The following is a 21,227-nucleotide window of genomic DNA, read 5'->3' on the forward strand; positions in this document are numbered from 1 at the left end:
TCACAGTAAAATCCTCAGGGACTGAACTTCTGTATTATCCGAACCATGCTGTCGTTACGAAATGCATGCTGTTTTATACAAATGGTTACTATGTTTTTTAATTAAATAGAAGTGTAAGTGTTTTGTTTTCTGTAGTCATAGCAAGCTCTTAGTATATTACCTTATTTAATAATTCCATTATGATGTTGAAAGTGGAACTTTTAATGAACAGGCTACACATGGATAATGGTGTCTGCTTAGAAACTAATAATAATAATAATAATAATAATAATAATAATAATAATAATAACATCGTGCGTCTATTTCTTTATATGTGGGGTGTCGAACTTGTCAAACCAAAACAAATATTTATATGTTGAGTCAGAGGAAACGTCGGAGTGAAAAGTTTTCAAAATCTCCTTTAGAGGAGATCATAATGTGGTGTGAGGTGAGGTACAAAGAATCAAGTTTAAAGTAATCAATGCTGCTCACGTTTAAAAAGAAAAACGATTAAAAAAAAATAAAAATAGAGAAGTCACACCACAAAACACAACCGGCTTTGTAAGGTAGTGCTGATCAATATTTAATTACAGGTTACACAGTGAGTCTGGTGTAAAACATAGTGCAGCTTGTCGCTCGTAACAGTGCAAATGGGTTGACAATACTTTGGAACTGGGCTATTCAGAAGTGATGTGGCATAGCCAACTCTTCAAATATTTATGAGAATGTGTGACTAATTGGTTTTCTACCAATATGTTAGTTTACATAATCTTCCGGCTACTTATTTATTTATTTTTATTTAGCACAGATGCACATGTTAATTATATTTTATTTTTAAGATATTATTGCTTTGGCTAAAAGATTATCAGACAGAAAATCATTACTAGTCAACAAGATACAACTTTTAAATATAGCAGTTATTAATAGTATTCAGCAATACACATATCTTTATCAATATCCCTTCTTAAAGCAGTAGAGAAGCAGAAATATTGTACTGTATCACATAATAAAGTGATGGTCATAATTACAAAAGCTGTACATTACAAACGGTATAGAAACAACAGATTGAAAAGTATGTGCCACAGAGCCCAGTGATGTATCTATACGTTGTCAGTTAAATTTACAGAACAGAAAAAAAGGAAAACATAGACCCTACACCCTTATACAGCTATCTTTACACAGATCACTAGTGAGCAGCGATTTCAGAGGATTGTTTCTCAGTTTTCATCAGCGCAAAGGACAAGCGCCAGCTCAGTTCTGTAGAGTTTCCCTCCGTCAGATAAAGCCATGATGGTGCTCTTGTACGTTGCAATGTTTTTGATGTCTAACACCTGTAATAATAAAATCATCCTGTCAGTTAAACGTGCATGTGTGTCTTTACTTGGGAACGCTGTCTAAACTTTTATTTTTCCAATTTTACACAAGCTATTTTAGTACCTTTTTATTCTGTTGTTTTTTAAATTATTATTTCAACTTTTTTTAAACCTCTCATCGAGTGCCTAAACCACTTAAGAGCCACCTTGGTGAGAAATGAAAGTGTAAAATTATAGTGTTTTACCTGTGTCTGTTTTAACTCCAGGCAGGTTCTAATGTAGATAATTGAAACTGTTAAGAAGCAATTAATTAATTTAAGATCTGCTTGGAATAAAGACCTGGACTGGAATGGATTTCGAGGACCAGAGTTGAGCATCATGCTCTAATGAGTGTAAATACAGCTATGACCAAAAGTTTTAACACCATGCAATCAAATAAACTACAAAATGATATTGCAAGTCTATCGGAAGCCATAACAGCAGTACAATATTTTAGCATAAAATTCAGTATGTTAGCATAACATTGTTCAGCAGGTTTCATTCAACTTTATGAAGCAAAATGTGTTACTTTATATAGTGTGATGCAAAACTTCTGGCCATAGCTGTACACTATAATTAAAATGACAGTACTAATGTGCATATTCAGGAAATGTTAGCTAGCATAGCTCGCAGGGCGTGCAGTTGGGGGCTTCCAATTTCCTGTCAATTAGTACCTATTCTCTATTTAAGCCCTGATCACTTGCACCTTCGCTGTCTAGTGTTTCGTTTTCCTCCTCCTCCCCTCCTCTACCTTCTCATATATGCCTTTGCATCAGTCGTCTCCGGGGGGCAAGTGAGTCTCACTTCCCTGACCTCAGGGCTAGGCATCCGCCTCTCTTACCTTGAGGGGGGTTCTCACCATATGAGTCAGAGCGGACCCCCGGCCACAGTCCTTTCGCAGCTCCTGCGCTTATCTTACCTCACTCAAGTCTATGTTCTATACTCTGCCTCAATTCGGGATGTGGCATCTCCGTGCTCGAGTCCCATACTAACCTCTAGGCCTTGTCCTTATTTCAGGTCCCAGGCAGCGTGAAGTCTCTGCCAACTGGGGGTCTAACGAGTACCCCTTTACAGAAGTCACAGACGCGGGGTACCTCTCTCTCTATCTTCTTTCGTGTCCCGGTCTACCGGGACCGTCTTCCTCCCGAGGGGCGGCTCCCCGAGTCATAACCCTCGTATATGTTTTCGGTTGCTGGGTCCTTCGCTCCTGGGTTGTGTCGGCATCGCCGCCCTCAGTCATTGACCATCTTTCTATCCTGTTTCGGTTAATGGGTCCTCTGCCCCTGGGATGTGTCGGCATCGCCGCCCTCAGTCAGTGATCACCTTCTATCATAGTTTTCATGTCCAGCTCTACTGGTCTGCTACTAGAATGCGCCTCGCCCGCTCTTCTATCCTAGGTCTTTTCCTTTCTAGCCGGCACTCTGTCCTACTTACTACTCCCTTCTGCTTCTTCTGCCCTATCCTTACACCCCCAGCTCACGCCCCGTGAACTATTAAGTTAAAGCATTAGTGAACAGCCCCCACTGAACAATAATGTTACTTCTTATCCTTCCTTGTATACTTTTTAAAAAAAACATTATTGTTTGGAATTTTTTTTATCTCAACCTGTTTCTGTCTTTGTCATATTACTGTTTGTTGTGTAAAATAACACAAATCCCTTTTAGTAGTGGCTATTGTTAAAAGAGACAGCACTGTGAAAGAGGGGGTTTCATTTATAGAGAAGCAACACAAACTAGACATGTGATTGCAGACAGAATTGCTTTGGGAGAAATTTCCAAGTTGAAAAACAACCTACTGGCAGTGTGGATAAAACAATCACATGTGTTTTGAATATTTTTATCCCCCCCCCCCTCCGCCAACCAAGACAGGTTTAACACGGGATACAGTAGCAAATGAAAATTAAATAAACACTTAACAACAGAATGAATGCATTTCCATGAAAAAGTAAAACATTTATACTAATGAATATGTAAATTATGTTGTATTCAAACCGCACAACATTGCATAGTTTAATGCAGTTTCCTAAATGGATCAAACTTAAATATAATGGCCACAAATCTATGTGAATTATAAATGTGATGTTATAAATATGATGATGAAATTACCTTTTGATTCTTGTCACAAAGGTCTTTAAGTAAGGCATCCAGTTCATTCTCATCCATGTATCCATTACCATCCTGAAAACATCGAAATTCAAAGACTTGTTGTTTATGTTAGATATAATATATATATATATATATATATATATATATATATATATATATATATATATATATATATATATATATATATATATATACACTGAGTGTACAAAACATTAGGAACACCTTCCTAATATTGAGTTGCACCCCTTTTTACCCTCAGAACAGCCTCAATTCATTGGGGCATGGACTCTACAAGGTGTCGAAAGTGTTCCACAGGGATGCTGGCCCATGTTGACTCCAATGCTTGTGTCAAGTTGGCTGGTAGTGGATCTCTACTCCGAATAGCTCATTCCATCTCATCCCACAGACGCTCAATTGGATTGAGATCTGGTGACTGGGCAGGCCACTGCAGTAAGCTGAATTCACTGTCATGTCCGTGGAACCATTCCTGGACAATCCTAGCCTTGTGGCATGGGGCATTATCCTGCTGAAAAAAATCCATTAGCAGATGGATACACTGCTGCCATGAAGGGATGCACCTAATTGGCAATGATGTTCAGATATCCTGTGGCATTCAAACGTTGCTCCACTTTTATCAAGGGGCCCAATGTGTGCCATGAAAACACACCCCACCCCATCACCCCACTCATGTGGTTTTCTCCATACCCTAGTCCTCCCATCAGCGTGAAACAGCAGGAACCGGGATTCATCAGACCAGGCAATGTTTTCTAATCCTCCAGTGACCAGTGTTTTCGTTCCTTAGCCCACTGCAACCATAGTTTCTTGGATTTTGCTGAAAGAAGTGGAACTCTGTTACGTTGTAGGCTGCCATACCCCATTCGTGTCAAGGTACGATGAGTTGTGCATTCAAGGGTCTTTCGGCACCAATGTTGTACTGGACTGTCAGTTGACTAACTGTAGCCCGTCTGTTGCTCTGCACAATTCGTGTCATCCTCCTTTGGCCTCTTTCATCATTGAGCTGTTTTGGACCACTGGCTTGCCGTTGGCTGGATGTCCTTTGGGTGGTGGACCATCCTTGATACACAAGGGAAACTGTTCAGTGTGAAAAACCCAGCAGCGTTGCAGTTCTTGATACACTCAAACCGGCGCGCCTGGCACCTACTACCATACCCCGTTCAAAGGCACTTAAATCTTTGGTCTTGCCCATTTACCCTCTGAATGGCACACATACACAATCTATGTCTCAATTGTGTCAAGGCTTAAAAATCATTCTTTAACCTGTCTCCCCTTCATCTACACTGATTGAAGTGGATTTAACAGGTTATATCAATAAGGGATCATAGCTTTCACCTGGATTCACTTTGGAAATGGAAAGATATGATGTTCCTAATTTTTTGTACATCCAATGTATACACACACACACTCGATATATCGCGGGTGTCTCATAATGAAAAACAAATAGACTAACAAATACTGAACAACCACTCCCTCATTTTATCAGGGGTGCCAGGGTCCAGTATAAATTCTCTATGCAACCTGCTCTTTCTCATTTTTCATGTAAAAAGCAGCACACAGTTTTGATTTGATTCGTACAGTGGGGGGCAATTGCTTCTCCAATTAATTTCATGATTGTTCCTCTCCTTTCTCAAATGCTCAAACCTGCTGCACTGAAATAATCCATTCATAACAACAACATAGGAGGCTTGTTGCTAGGGAGATGACGTCACTGCCTTGTGACTTTTGCTAGTGAATTGCTGCCAGAAGTGAACATCTCGTTGGCTAAAATACAAACCGTTTCAGCAAGTAGATATTTAATTTGATTTGTGTTATTGTGCAATATGTGTGTACATGAAAACAGTATGATATTAATGCTTTGTTTTTAATTGTTTTGTATATTTTTGTTTGTGATGTGTAGTACGAAATAAAACAAACAGTAATTCTAAGTACCTGTGTATATTGCAGCTAAGGCATATACAGTTAGACAGTAAAAATGGGGAGCCGACTCCAGGACCGCGATATAACGAGGGGTGGGATATATATAGAGTTCGAGAAAAAGAATGACTGGTGTGTACCAAAATGACCAATAAGAAAAAAGAAAAGGATATTTAGGTACTTAAAAAGGTAGAATAATTGAATAGAAATCAATTATCATCAATTATATTTTGTAGCGGATAACGATTACTGTTTGGGACTGTAAACCCGTTTATTTGGCTCTGCGCAGTACACACTGATGAGTATTGCCGGAACATTTTCTTTTGGTTACCAGACCCAGATTAAAATAAATCTTTCCAAGCCAGATTACAATTGTCTGTGATTACTCCTGGACTGCATCACCTCTACACCTGTTCAAAATCATCAGCCGCTTTGCCACAGTCCTTCATCGGCTGAATACAAAAAAAAAAGTACTTTAAGAAGTTGATAAAAAACAAACAAGTAGTCTTTTAAACAAAATTCCAGAATGATCTCAGAATAGAATGTTCATTCCAAATGGCTCAAAAGTGCCAAAACTATCCCACAAATTGTGATGTCCTCTATAGCGTGGTCATCTCTGTTAAAATGTCTGGCGACATGAAAGGTAGAGATGTATACTTCTCAGATGTTCCACGAAGCGATCAGCTAAGCGCCATTTTGTTTCACCAATATATAGCTTGTTACGTTTGATGCAGCCAATGCAGTATACTATTCCTTTACGAATGCAAGTAAAAGTATCATGGATAGTAAATGAGGATTTTGCTCCCTTAACTACTGTGTTGCTGTGAATGTATTTACAAGTAATGAAATAATTTCCAAGTTTCTTGATGATGTCTTCAGACCCATTATGGAATCTTTACCTTCATACATTAAATACTCTAATTATTTTTTTGCAAATAAATAATAATTTTTCTTTAAATGGTAACAAAATATAACTCTCTTCTCAATGGATGTCAAAAGCCTCTACGCAGTTATCCCCAACAGTGACGGTTTACAAACACTAAAATACTTCCTTGATAAACGGACAGTAAAAGCCTGCAACCGATATTCTTTTGCAACTAGCCCAACTCGTTCTTTCCTTGAATTGTTTCTCCTTTAATGGAGATTTTTATAAACAAGGTAGAGGTGTCAGTATGGGAACAAAAATGGGGTCTTTTTATGGGATGGATTGAAAATAAAGTTTTTCAATAGTACACAATTTTATATCTTAGACACAACGACGATATATTTGGCATCTCAGTTAACACTACTGCAGATTTAATGGATTTCATACATTTTACTGACCAGTCTCATCCAGCTCTAAAGTATACATGGAACATTTCTAAACAAATTTCTTTCTTAGACATTACCATCACAGTTTCTAATTGTACCATCAATACTACAATTTTCTACAAAGAACTGATTCTCATTCATATCTAAGATACGACTCTTCACATCTCAAAGCTTGTCGCAACTCCATTCTATACTCCCAATTACCAAGACTGAGACGCATATTTGCAGTGATGATAGTTATTTTTTGAATAAAACAAACGACATGTGTTCATTTTTTCAAAAACTGTGGGTTTCCAGACACTATACTTAGAGAAGCTCAGTTAAGTGAATCGACAATAAACAGAAAGGATGCTTTGTACAAAACCAAAACACAGAATCCAATAATCGTATTCCCCTTGTTCTTACTTACCATCCTTTGACCAAAAAATAACAAAACACATCATACAATGAAATTTTAACATTCTTCAAGAAGATCCTTTTACAGCTCCCACTTTCAATAATCCTCCTCTAATGTCATACAGAAGAGACAAAAATCTAAGAGAGCATCTGGTCCACAGTTAAGGGGGCAAAATCCTCATTTACTATCCATGAGTATACTGTATACTGCATTGGCTGCATCAAATGTAACACGCCATATATTGGTGAAACAAAACGGTGCTTAGCTGATCGCTTCGTGGAATATCTGAGAAGTATACGAACTAACATTTATACCTTTCCTGTCACCAGACATTTTAAAAGAGATGCCCACACTATAGAAGACAACACAATTTGTGGAATAGTTCATTGTTATGGAACTAATGCTGCCAGGAAACAACAGTTGTAGTCAAAGGTTTACTACCCCAATGGAAATGTATAATTTCTAGAAATTTCTTGAAAACAAAACATTTTAGGAAAAAAAATTGTAGCAAATGTTTTGCTTTTGTGGATGAGGAAAAAAAGTTACAAGAAATAGATGTCTAGAATTACTTATTTCAGCATTTTTTTGCAAAACTCTGAGAAGGAAAATTAAATTAATAGCTAGTTGAGGCACCTTTAGCAATAATAACCGATTAGGATATTTGTCAATGAGCTTTTGGCATGATTCTTTAGTGATATCTGACCATTCTTCAACGCAAAATTGTTCCAGTTCATTCAAATTCCAAGGACTTCTCATGTACACAGCCTTCTTCAACTCATACCAAAGATTCTCAATCAGATTTATTCTTTTATTTTTTAACCATTTTGAAGTAGATTTTGATGTGTGCTTTGGATCATTGTCGTGTTGGAACGTCCAATTGCGCTTTAAACCAAGATTTGTAGTGGAGGGTTTCAGATGATTGGCCAGTATCTTTTAGTATGCTATGGAATCCATTTTACCATGTATTGGAACTAAATTTCCTGTGCCATTAGAGGAAAAACAGACCCATAGAAGGACATTACCACCTCTATGCTTGACAGTAGGTATGGTGTTCTTTTCTTTGTAAGTCTCACCAGACTTTCTCCAAAAGTAACAACTATCAGCGTGACTATATAGCTCGATTTTTGTTTCATCACTCCACAAAACCTTTGACCACCACTCATATCCATCATTCAAATGCCGATTTGCAAACTTTAAGCGATTGTCCTTGTGACGTTTTCCAAAGAGTGACTTTTACCTTGGCCTGCGACCATTGAGACGTTCACCAAGCAAATCTCGACCTATGGTTGAAATTCACTTTGAATATCTTTGGCAGTCAATCTCGGATTGTCATTAACCTTCTTCACAATTCTTTTACTTATTCTTGGTGAATAACCTTCTTTCTTCTAGACTGAGGGAGCGTTGTGACAGTACCATGAGTCTTGTACTTCTTGATAATAGAAACAATAGTTGAAATTGGGAGACTCAAACGTTTGGAAATCTTCTTGTATCCTTCTTCAGCTTTATGACAATAAATAATTTTCTGCTTAAGGTCTTCAGATAGTTTTTATTTGATAAATGACAGCAATCATCCTATGACTAACTCTTTTATACTCTTTAAGAATGTTCACCTATAATCCAGCATTTTCTAGACTTTTCTAGAATTAGGTTTTGCATTATCATATTGAAATTTGTAGCACCTTGTAGACAACATTATCACAGCATCAAAGGGTATGAATACTTTTAAATTAGCATTTTCTGAGTTTTGCAAAAAAATGCTGAAATAAAAACTGAGACAGCTATTTCTCATAACTTTTTCCTCATCCCCAAAAGCAAAACTTTTGCTACAAAAGATTTTTCCTAAAATTCTTTGTTTTTGAGAAATTTCACATTTCCATTGGGGTATGTAAACTTTTGACTACAACTACATACTTGTATTTTAATACTAGAAAAAAAAAATTGTTCCGCTTTTGGCGGATGCCCGTAGCCCACAACTGGCCTCGGGCGAAATTGTAGGCCGTGTCCAGGAGATCCTGGAGCCGTATGTCATACTCAGGGCCAAGTGTTTCGTTGTCAGCATCTGGAGGCCGGTCGAACCCTAGTTCACTTGGTGATCATCTGCTGCACTGATTAAAGCATTCCACAAGACCGTCACCTGGAGGTGGAGCGGTGTCACATCTTGGCCAGCAGCTTGGACTCAAAATTGCGACCTGGAGTTCCTGAGGGACACCAAACCAACACCCCATCAGCAGAGCTTCGGTCACGGTCTCGGTCTCCTTGTCCAGCAGTGCATGCCTCTGGCCATTTTGTGATCAAGGGTCCCTTCTGGTCGCACTGCTGGCAGTAGTCCTCGATGTCCTGGCGGCATCGCCCCCAGTAGAACCCCTTTTGAACCCGCCGCAGGGTCTTGGTTATCCCAAAGTGCCTTGTGCTGGGGGTTCTGTGGTGAGCCCACAGAACCGCCTGTTGTATCAAGCTAGGGACCACCATCTGCCACCTCACCTCTTGGCCAGCCGGCTCCTGCCACTGGCATTGTAGCACTCCATCCCGGCTGCCTCAACTCTGCCACGTCAACCGTGGCCAGTTCCCTGCAGACAACAACCGTTCTACTTGCCGACCCCTGCTTGACCACAGTCAGCTCCTGCACCTCCCTCTTCAGGCAGTGGTTGCAGTCCTATTCTGTGCAGTTGTGGTGAGACAGGGTGTCCGCATTGGCATGGCGTACTCCAACCCTGTGCTCGACAGTGAAGTGGAAGGACTGGAGATGATCGATCTATTGGGCCACCTGTCCCTCTGCCTCTCAGAATGTCAGCAACCACTGCAGGACGACTTGGTCGGTCCAGACGATGATTGCCCGCAAAGGTAGTGGCGGAAGTGTTGGACCGCGTTCTTAAAAGATTGACTGAAGTATGGCACTTCTTTTTCTCCATCAGGCCCCGGCTGGGAGAGGACCATGCAGGTTGTCAAAGGTGGCCTGCCACACCTGAGTCCAGCTGAACAGCCCTCCATTGCTCAGCAGCTGGTGCAGGGGGGCTGCGACACTAGAGAAGTTGGCCATGAACTGGTGATATTTTGAGGTGAGCCCCAGAAACCCTCACAGCTGCCCTTGGTCAGTGGGGGCCGGCCAGTCCTGGACCATGCTGAGCTTGAACTCAGCCGCCACCAGTCACTGGAGCACCAGAGGCAGCGAGTTATCTTTGGTTGGGCTCATCTGCTTGGCTCTTGGCCCTGGCTGTGCTGGATGGACCGTTGGTGGTGGTGGTGGCTCGGACCTGGATGGGCTACGCTGGTCTGGAGCAGCGGCTGGATCATTCAAGGGGGTGAGCTGGCTTCCCTTGTCGGTCCCCCACAAGAGCTGGACATGGCAGAAGTCCCCTACCATGGTTCTCCCAATCACAGCAACTGGTCCCAGTGGTCATAGCCCCACTCCCGCGGCTGTACTGTTGGGCTCCCCTGGCTGGCAGAGGCAGTAGCAGGGGCAGTAGCAGCAGTGCTGTGTAGAGTGAGGTGGCGCAGTCAGCTACTTCTGGGGAGAGTGGAGCCTTGTCTTTACCTGCTTTTCTAAAGTTTTCATAACTGACAGGAATACCTTAGTTGTTGGTTTTAAACTTGCTGTCAGCAGAGATGTTAAAACTTTTAAAATATCTACTCTTAAAATATCTATTTAGTCCAGCTCACTGTTATAAAACTGGAGACTGAATACTGGTCCCCAGTTGAACTTCTTGCACTAGCATAAAATTCCGTTATGTTCTTTAGATTTTTTTTTTTTTTAACTTATTTCCTTAAAATGAATGTCCACATTTTTTTTCTTTAAACCAGTCTTTCAATTTATTAACAACTCATGCTGTAGTTTTTGAAAGTGTTTTTTCATTCTTAGTTTTCTTTTATTTCATTTAGCTGTTCCTCATCTACTGTTATGTGTCTACTCTTGATGATACTCTAGCTCCTAGTGTAGCAAATTAAAAAATGGGCCGACATTTTCAGTGCTTAGAATGTTTTGAATAAAAACGACGATCAGAGTTTTAAAGTCAAATACACTGAGAACTCTAACAAAATAGCTGGGAAAGTCATAATTAGGTCTTTTTGATGTAACATCTATTCATGACTTTTTCCATATGAGCCAAGATACAACTGTAATAATTGCATATTATTTTCCAGTTACAGTGAAACTCCGATACAACGTACTGCCGTGGGATCCTAAAAACACTATGTTATTACTTAGGTATGTAATAACCAGATACATGCACATACCTGTCAAATCAGTGCATAAATCAGACTAGTACAGTACTAATTGGTTAATGTATGTATGTAGTATAACATTTTTTACAGAAGAAACAATATAAAACAATGTAACATGTAACTAGTACCGTACATTACTATACACCATGTAACATTCTGTATTTTTATTTACAGTAATTCTATGTTGCCTTGGATAAAGATGGTCAGCTAAATGAATTATAAAAAATAACGAAACACAAGTAATTAATGTACTGAATAATACTCTACTGTAGTTAGTAAAATAAATGAATTAATAAAAAAATACAGTACAGTAATAGTAAATTATAGAAATAATAATAATAATAATAATAATAATAATAATAATAATAATAATAATAATAATAATAATAATAATACACAAACATCCACACTAATTAAGGTTCATAACTCAGTTCAACAACTGAGTATGAAATCTACTCAGGAGAAATCGGTTGTCAGCATAACTGGGTTAGATAAACTGGTTTAACTGTAATCTAGAAGTGACCCGTGTTCGAGTCTGGTTACACAGTATCCTCTGATATCCCCTAGTGCTTTGCGGTAGTACGTTGCCATAATCCTCCTGGTTACATGAGACGAGAATAAAGAAAAAGACAAACCTGAATTTAAATACAGGGGGAATTTAATCATCATATTTCACTGGTACAGTCGGATATGCTAATGTACTGTAGTACACACAACTTACAATGTGTCCAAAGTACTTTTTAAATTATCTTTGATCATATCACATATTAGCAAGTTAAAGGTCTTTACTTAAACTTTTAATAAAATAATTTCTCATCCGCCCCAGATTATACTATGGTGTGGGCATTTTCCCTTCATACGAATTATTCCCCTTTTGATTACATCGGCACTTCCTTGTAGCTCCTCCTTTTTGCTCCCGTGTTCAATAGAAATAAGCAATAACATTTATGAAGGGAAAAAAAAAGAAAGAAGAACGTGTATACATTACAAAATGTTTTTTCAGCTGGGTTAAACTAACCCAGTTTCAATACTGCAATCTAGACGCTCTAACACTGATGGGCTAAGGTTCAGGTAAAATCGATTTTGAACTTGGTTGTAGATTTTTTTGCTCTAAAGTGGACAGGGCTGCCTCAGCGACTGCTGCTTTTTAAACTTGAGCTGTTTGACAACATAATGCTGACTGCTTTTGTCCCTTTAAGATTTCTCCACTAATAGTAAGCAGTATGCACAGCACAGACCACTGTGTACCATTGCGGTGCGTGTGTAATAACAGGAAGTATGCACTATCAGAGTACGTACTAAAACGATAATTTAAACAGAATTTAATACAATTTTATTCGGTTCCATGATACTGGTTCTTTATATCAGTGTGTACGAAATATCTCAGGTATGTTGTAAATGGGTGTGACTGTATATACAAGTTCCTACATCATGGCACTTCCCTAACTGCAGAAAACGTGGGTTCTGAGTTGTTTTTAGAAAAAGTGTGTGTGTGTGTGTGTGTGTGTGTGTGTGTGTGTGTGTGTGTGTGTGTGTGCGTGCGTGCGTGCGTGCGTGCGTGCGTGCGTGCGTGCGTGCGTGTAGGGAGAGTATGGAATATAATTATATAACATATTAAAAGCTGTGAGATGTCACCCTACTACTGGTAGCAGGGTTATACAAATCAAACAGCTTCAAAATTTCCTCTGTCAATGACTTTTTTCAGTACTCACTTATCAACATGGCCCCAACTGTCTGACTTTGTGTTCTACGGCACAGATGACAGATGACAGCCTCGTTGATGCATATTGATTATATGCATCAGCGAGGCTGTCATCTGTGCCACATAATCCATCCCGTTCAGGGACATAGCAATAGATTAGAAAGCGCTGAGGCCAATAAAATAAAGGTCATCAGATTTTCAATCGAGTTGTGCTTTTTGTCAACAAGCACCTTGACTGAAGAAAACATATTTTATCATGTGTTATTCATTCTTGATATTCCTGTATTTTTACAGAAGCAAGGTAGACAAGCATCATATCCTCTGCAAAGAATAGAAAGACGACATGACAGGTGTTAGCATGGAACACTGGTATCCCCTACATCCACAGTAGGTGGAGTAGAATGTCCATACACAAGTTCATCAAAATCAATGTGGTCACAGCCAGTAGTTCAGTATGTCCACAGTATGTGGAATAACGTTTTGTATCAATAGCCCATGACTGTATTTGTATTTGGGTGAGCAGTTCACATCACATTGTCTCTATTTGTCAAACCCATTAGAGACAGAGTTTGTGAAAAAGTACACTATGAAATTCAATACAACTTAGACAAACTTTTAAACAAGAATGTTTTTAAATGTTATAATGAATGTCTAAATTAAGTAAGGTTTTGACATGTAGTCTATATGGCAGATCCACTCTGTCAACATCACTGCGACTATACTAACAAAAGAATCTCCACAATGAACCCAGGCTAAGGGCAGTCCTGCTAATAAAAGGATGTCTGCTTCAATTAAAATTAAAGGCTTACCTGGTCATATAATTCAAAAATTTTATTAAACTCTTTGGCTGGCATTTTCACATTCTACAAAGAAAAAGATAAGAACTTTAATGTGACTGACACTCATCAGAGGACAGAGAATAAAAAATAAATAAGCAAAAGCTATTTGTTTTAGTGTTATTATTTAAATTTACCTGAAATTTTAGCAAAAAGTTTTCCTGGTCGGGTAGTAATCTGTTAGAAGGACATTTGGTTTTAGTTCATTATATCAACTATTTAACTTGTATGTAAAACTATACTAAAATAAAAAAAAAATATATAAAAACTATTATTATTGTTATTTATTTAAGCTTTATTCCAATAACATTTTTGAACAACAAACCTTGCCATTTCTGCCAAGCAAAGCTTCCCGTCATTGTTGGAATCAAACATTTTCAGCTGAAACAGACCAACTTTTCAATATAAAATGAACATAAAATATGATCCATATTCATATATTTTAAATATGGGCTACTTGGGCAAGGAGGCTTATGGAATACAATATTATATGGGGGTCAGTTCTCTGCTTCGTGGGGGTGTAAAGTCCAGTTAACATGAACCATAGCATGCTAATTATTTTAATGTACTATTTAAAGGATAAACTCCTGTAACATTAAGTTCATACTTAATGAGGCAGAGTTCCTCCTGATCAGTAGGGGGTGCTGTGGTGCAGTGAGGTGAACCCAACCCCAGGTGTTTTAACTCCCTCACCAACAGGACACCAAAGGCCATGTAGCATTCCCTATGAGTCCTCAACCAAGATTGAAAACTCACAGGGATTTGAATCAACACGCTCCAGATTCTGTGACCACAGACAGCAGAGCCTTTCCTACATAAACTACTAAGTTCATGCCTCTTCTAAAAATGAGAGCTAACTGAAAATAGGAATCTAAATCCAAGACAGACTTACCGTCGTTTGTGTATACTCTTCCAATTTTTTGTCATCATATGATTTTTTGGCCTTCTGTAGTAGATCTCTCAGAAAACTCTGTTTTGGAAACAATATATATATAGAGAGGATATTGAATGAAAGTTTGTGGAATAAGGTTTTTATTCACCGCAGGAGGATGCCCCAGCATTCACAAGCCCTGACATGGGCTAGTGGTTTATGAAGGACATACGCCTAAGGGGAGTAAAAACTGTATACCACAAGCAATCATTCAGTATTCTGTTAATACCACAACTATATATATTTTTTAAAAATATAGCAATAAAATGTGTACATTTTTTTATATTAATTCAATTAAGTCAGATATTTTACCTGGCAGATCTTTACTTTCAATGTCAACAGACTATGCTTCGACACAGATAAATTTCAAACTCTGTTTATGACCTCTTTGCAACCGTCTTCAGATAGAACATTGTGCTCAGTCTGTCAGTTTACAGCCTCTCTGTTGTTTCCTTTTAATAAAGGGGCTACAGGCTGTTCAGATAAGTCAGACACAATCAGATCAGTAACTGGCATGTCTTGACTAAACTCGTTCAAGGAAATAGGAAGTCCAAGTCAAAACAACAATATCAATTTGAAATTAGTTCAGACATTTTAAAGTTGTAATAAAACAGGTGGTAGTATTGTTTGAAATACCAACATGCAGGTCTGTTCTGTATTTCAGCAGCACACCACTGGAATAGAATGTAAACAAAGACGCATTCAAAACCAGTCCCAGTAAGCATGTTATCCCACTCAAGATATACCCACTCTTGTGGTATAAATATGTATATCAAATATAATAACCCAGTGTACTTTTATCTTATCACACAATTACATATAAAATATCTGAACAGAAAAACTCTTTGGACAGAATAAAATGTGGTCACCTTAAGCAAACTCATTAAATTCAGGCCGCTGTGTGATGAACTGCTCAGCAGTGCATGGCTAGGATTTCAACGACTCTAGACCTCCTGGGATTTACCACTGAATAATTTCCCCGATTCATAATCAGTTTTAGAATATGTGTTATTGTTCCCAAAGAAAACTCTCCCAAAACTTCTAAATGAAAATCACTAAGGAATATAAACCAGAATAATGTTAACCACAGATTAATTAAGGTCTTTAGTATCTGATTTTGTATAGTAGGTAGATAGGCCGGCTTCCATCTACCACTTGAAACCTATATGTCACACATCATGCCAAGCTTAAAAGAGTGGGTTGAGGACCTGAGGACAATTGTGGACAAAAGTGGATACACAGAAACAAGATAGTCTATCACTGCTTGCAACTTAGTTTACCTGTCCAGCCAACTTTACAACATTGCTTTCAGAATACCGGAGGCATAGAAAATGCACACTACCTGACAAATGCAAATAATAATCAGTGTTACCCAGAGACATGAGAGAGGGTGCCTCAGTAGTCAGAGCATCTGTACCCCTGCCTGCAACTTAAACACGGAGATAAAGGACCACTGTGGTACCGCAAATGTTACGAAAAAGGGGCACATGTCCCAGAGGACAACTACTGTCCAGTCTATGTGAGGCTGGAAGCAGGTATGTGAGGCTTGGATAGATGACAGGTTCCAGCAGAGTTTGACATTATAAAGGTGTCAATCAAAATGCACAGTAATTTAAACACTGAATGGAGGTAGAGAACAGTATTGATCTGAACAATGTGTAAGTAGAGAGTGCTTTATTTAGATAGAAGCCTTCCTAAGGGCCGCTTCCTGTATTAACATGTTGGTAAGGGATCAGGGAACACCATGACTACGTATTGAGCAAGATCCATAAAAATCATATGAATTGTGTAATTGATACATACTGGCTATTATGAGTCATGTATAAGCGATCAATCTCAATTATGGATTTGTCACAATTTCACACTTATCCTGTGTACGGATGTAAGCCCATGTTTGGAAAATTAAAGAACAATTTTATAGTAAAATAAAAACACATTTAAAAAAACATTTGATGTTTAATATCATTTTCTGAATACAATCTTTTGACGCCCATGATGAGTTAATACTGTGTGTGACGGGGGACTCTTGTTATAGGAGATGTCATGTTGCACAATATGAACAGCCAGAACCGCTAAGCTGACATCTCTTGGAAACAAAGACAATGCCCTACACATTAGCAGTAACGCACAAGAAGCTTTCAAGCGTGTTATTGAGAGTATAAAATGGCTCATTGTTATTTTGAAACTGTGATTGACATGGCTGGAATGAAATGAGCTTTGAACCATTGGAGGACAGGATGGAGGACATTTTCAAGCCATTTCATAAAATGTATTCCCACCACTAGTCGTTAATTGTACTAACAATCTTCCCATAATGTCCAATCTCTTAATGGATAATTACCTTCAGTTCATCTGCCTCGATGTAGCCACTATGATCAGCATCATATCTTCGCCAGGCCTGCAGGATAGGACACATTGGGAATTACTGCATGAATTTGTTAATTTGCTAAATATACCTCAGCTGTTCTTGAGACTCCATACTCATAAGGACACAGCATGTGCTTTTTGACATACAAAAAAAAACAAAAAAAAATTGGTGTATCTCCATTAAACACTGGATGGTTACTCAATTCACACTAACTTGACCACTTTCCTCATTAAAAAAAAAAAAAAAAAAAAGTTAATTCATTCTGAATACTTTAAACCCACCTCAATTACTGAGAGGCAGCAAATTCCTACATTTCTATTAGAGGATTGTACCATGCTTGATTTAAAATTAGATTAGAGTTAGAGTTCTTGCTCGCTAGATTTAAAACTGTATTCCAGTTCGATAGGGAGTATTTACACGCTCATGGAATTTAAAACAGAATTGCAAATTGTGTCAAAATATAAAAAAAAGCCTAAACATGCAAAAACCGCCAAAAGAATATGCCTGTGACCATAAGGATTTAGTTTTGGAAGACAGCAAAGAAAAGACGGTACAACTGAAGCGTGCAAGTACTGTCGGGTTATAATAGCCTACATATAGTGACAGAAAAAAATAAATAAATTGGAAAGTAACCAAAAACAATAATTTCACACAGTATATACAAATCCCCGAAAAATGTACATAAAACTCAAACATTGCTAAAAATAAGCACAGACAAGCCTATCAATTTTTTAACTATATTCTTGATAAGCTACGAACTCTCTGGCTATTGTATTACCATTATTAATTTAAGTCAGAAGTACAGTAATTGGACAACAACACAGAAATACCTGCAATGTGTAGCACTTGCATGTAAGGAACTGTGCCTCAAATTAATTCTTATACAAACTGCATACCTGATTTGTATTCGTTTTCTGTAATACTGTATATAAAAGTAGAATCTCCCTGCTGTAAGTCACTTAGGTTACAATAGGCAAAACAGCAGATCAGTGCTTTCATATTCAAGATTGCATGAATTGCTGATGCTCCACAAGAAAAAAAAAACAGTTTAACCCTTAGCGGTCCAATTATTCAGCGCCTGTCAGGCACATCAGGTCCAATTTATTTTCACATGTGCTGTTTATTTTACATGCGCTGTTTATAAGTATTTTTTATTTCACAGTAAAATAGGTTTAAAAGGCACTGCATATGAAAAGGACACTCAGTACTGCATCTCCAGCCAAGCCCTACCCCTTGATCCCATACCTTTTCATAGTCATGCATATTGATAAATCCTCTCTTGATCACTTGTTTCATCATCAAACTCCTCAAATAATGCGATCCAAGTCATTATTTTATTATGATAACATCTCAAAAAGCTCTGCAAATGTCCGTGATATTCTCTGAGTGCTGGATGCGAAAGCAGCTATCTTCTTTGTTTATGTCCGTGTTATCTCTTTTTCGGCTTCTCTTGGTCTCACTCTGCCATTAAAAGGTTTTCTCTGCTTTTTTCTGGAGGAAAAAAAAATGACTAGAGACCTGAGACCTGTGTAATGTCGGACCTGGTCCGACATAGGACCGCAAAGAGTTAAAAATATTCCAGATTTTTCAGAAAACTAGGTGTTTTTATTTTCCTCTTCTTTTCAATGATATAACTAAAAAAGGATATCGTTCAGCCAGATTTTGAGACACAATTTATAATTTTGGGACTGACTGTTGCAAGTTTCAAATCTATATACCCAAAGTATTATTTGACATGTTCTGTACTATGAGATTGTAGATTCTTCCCTACTTAATACCCTACTAGTATAGCAGTGTAAAGTCCAACATTCTTTTTTTCACATACCTGCATGAATTCTGCACACGACTTTAGCTGTTGTCGAAAGACCAACAAAAAGTTCTCATCTGTGGGTAAGATCTGCACAAGCTGTAGAGAAAAAAATAAAACATTCATGTCTACATATATAAAAAAAAGGTTGTTATGCTTGCATGACAGATTTTTTAAGACTCATTTTTTTATTTATTTGCGATTTCACTTTTATCTTTACCAATACATTTGCCCACTTTACATGTGCTTTTACAGGTTTCAGTGTCCCTTAATGTATCTATGATCCCTTTATGTTTATTGTGGACTAAAATATCAGCCAAATTTGCATCCTTTCTAAAGCTATGATCGGTGCTTTTGTAATTTTTTTTTTTTTTTCATTTTTTTAAAATTGTGATTATTTTAATTTAATTATGAAATATGTAAATGCCTCCAAACTGTTTTTGAAATATTGGGTAATAATTTAGAATATGTGATTATTGATGGTACTCTCTTAACCCTCTCTTCCCTTTTCTTATAACCAGTTAATTCATTCCTATTGAGTTTGTCAACTTTTCTTAATTCTCTCTCAATAATCTGTTCTTTATATCCTCTTAAGATTTATTTTGAATTTCTTTCTATTTTTTTTTAGTCATTTTCATCAGAACTGATTATTTTTATCCTACACCCAGTCCTTTAGGAATTGCTATTTTAGTATAGCTAGGATGTGCAGATGACATATGTAGGTACTGATGCATATCAGTAGGTTTCGAGTAAAGATCTGTTTCAATAGACCCTTGATAAAGTTTAACCAAGATGTCCAAGAATTCAATTTCAGATTCTGTACACCTTAAATCTACCGAAATGTTAGGGTGGGTATCATTTGCTAATTTATGAAACTTTACAAGAGATTCTTCTCCATGTGTCCATATTCCAAATATGTCATTGTGACAGAAATACAGTGAGTTCTGGTTATAAATCTCCCTCTCGACCTGTGAGGGTGCTAAATAGAGAAAGGAAAAGTATCTGGACGGGTTAGCCTGACAGTTCGTTTCCAAGGTCGGGAAGTCGGTCAGCCTGGATGGAAGTGAGACTCTGTTGCAGGAACGTATCGACCCGGAAGGTAAACGAGGTAGCAGCTGCAATCGTTTACCAAGGGATCATGCAGGGTAGCACAAAAGGGGCCAGAGAAATGCTAATCTTTTCCTTTGCTTGGGGTTTGCGCTTTAAACCTGGAAGGACTGAGAGCTGCAGTAGAAACTGCCGAGGAATATTCGTGAGTGTTTGTTTGTTTTGAGTGTTAGTAATTGTCTTGTTTATTGTATCACTAGATGGCTAAACACGTTTCAGAGCTGTCGCTTTTGGGCCAGCACAAGCTGGAACTGCACTGCACGAACTATCACCAAATAACCTGTTATCACCCACCACGAGCACTACTACATGCACCCAGGGCTGGTGACCGTGTTTTAGTATTGTGGGGCGGATAACATTTATTGTTTGGGACTGTAAACCTGTTTGTTTGGCTCTGCGCATTACACATTGTTGTGTATTGCCGGAGTGTTTTTCTTTTGTTGGTCACCAGATCCTGATTATTAAAACCACTTTCCTACTGGATTACAATTTTTTTTTTTTTTTTTTAAAAAAAAAATTTATTTTTTTTTAAAAAAAAAAAAACAAAAAACAAACAAACAAAAAAAAAAAAAAAAAAAAAAAAAAAAAAAAAATTTTAAAAAAAAAAACAAAAAAAAAAAAAAAAAAAAAAAAAAAAAAAAAAAAAAAACCCAAAAATTTAAAAAATTGGATTACAATTGTTTGCGATGTTTGCGATTCCTTTTGCACCCCATCACCTCTACACCTGTTCACAATCACCGGTCAAACTGCCACATGTGGTGTCAGAACACGGGATGGACCACAATGCACTGGCGGAGCTGCTGGAGGCAGACCTCTGAGACCACTGACCCCAATGGGCCCCCTTGCTCCCCTCCATGGAGACCAAGGTTGGCCCCCAGCTGGGGTAGAGGTGCTGCCCCTGCCCCGTTGCCATACCAGCAGCGGGACAGATTCTTAACCCCTGTTCCCTCTGTCTCCCCGATTTGTTTTAGGTGCCACCAACCAGGAGATATGGCCAGGTCATGCCACGCTCCCATGGAGTGTGACGTGGCCGCTTGTAATTGGGCACCTGAAATAGGTAAGTGCGGGGAAAATGGTCGGGAGGGGCCTTGTATGATCGATGTGGTTTTAGGTAATGTGAAAACCCACGCATTAGTGAACACGGATTGTGAGCAAACCTTAATTCGGACAGCTCTCTTTTTC

The 21,227-nt window shown here is 38.2% G+C and overlaps 1 protein-coding gene across 1 annotated transcript in view; it reads right to left on the minus strand.

Annotated features, from left to right (window-relative positions):
- Positions 1–450: 450 nt before the first annotated feature.
- LOC121313196 (calbindin-like) overlaps positions 451–21,227 on the minus strand; it is a 35,649-nt gene continuing 14,872 nt past the window's right edge. Inside the window, exons 4-11 of the mRNA XM_041245500.1 lie at positions 18,957–19,037; positions 17,105–17,161; positions 14,725–14,802; positions 14,158–14,213; positions 13,970–14,009; positions 13,806–13,859; positions 3,437–3,508; positions 451–1,310 (exon numbers count right to left, since the gene is read on the minus strand). Coding sequence (XP_041101434.1) covers positions 1,197–1,310; positions 3,437–3,508; positions 13,806–13,859; positions 13,970–14,009; positions 14,158–14,213; positions 14,725–14,802; positions 17,105–17,161; positions 18,957–19,037 — 552 coding nt within the window. The 3' untranslated portion in view covers positions 451–1,196. The remainder of the gene's footprint in view (positions 1,311–3,436; positions 3,509–13,805; positions 13,860–13,969; positions 14,010–14,157; positions 14,214–14,724; positions 14,803–17,104; positions 17,162–18,956; positions 19,038–21,227) is intronic.

The sequence above is a fragment of the Polyodon spathula genome, chromosome 3 (assembly GCF_017654505.1).
Source record: "Polyodon spathula isolate WHYD16114869_AA chromosome 3, ASM1765450v1, whole genome shotgun sequence".
Lineage (NCBI taxonomy): Eukaryota > Metazoa > Chordata > Actinopteri > Acipenseriformes > Polyodontidae > Polyodon > Polyodon spathula.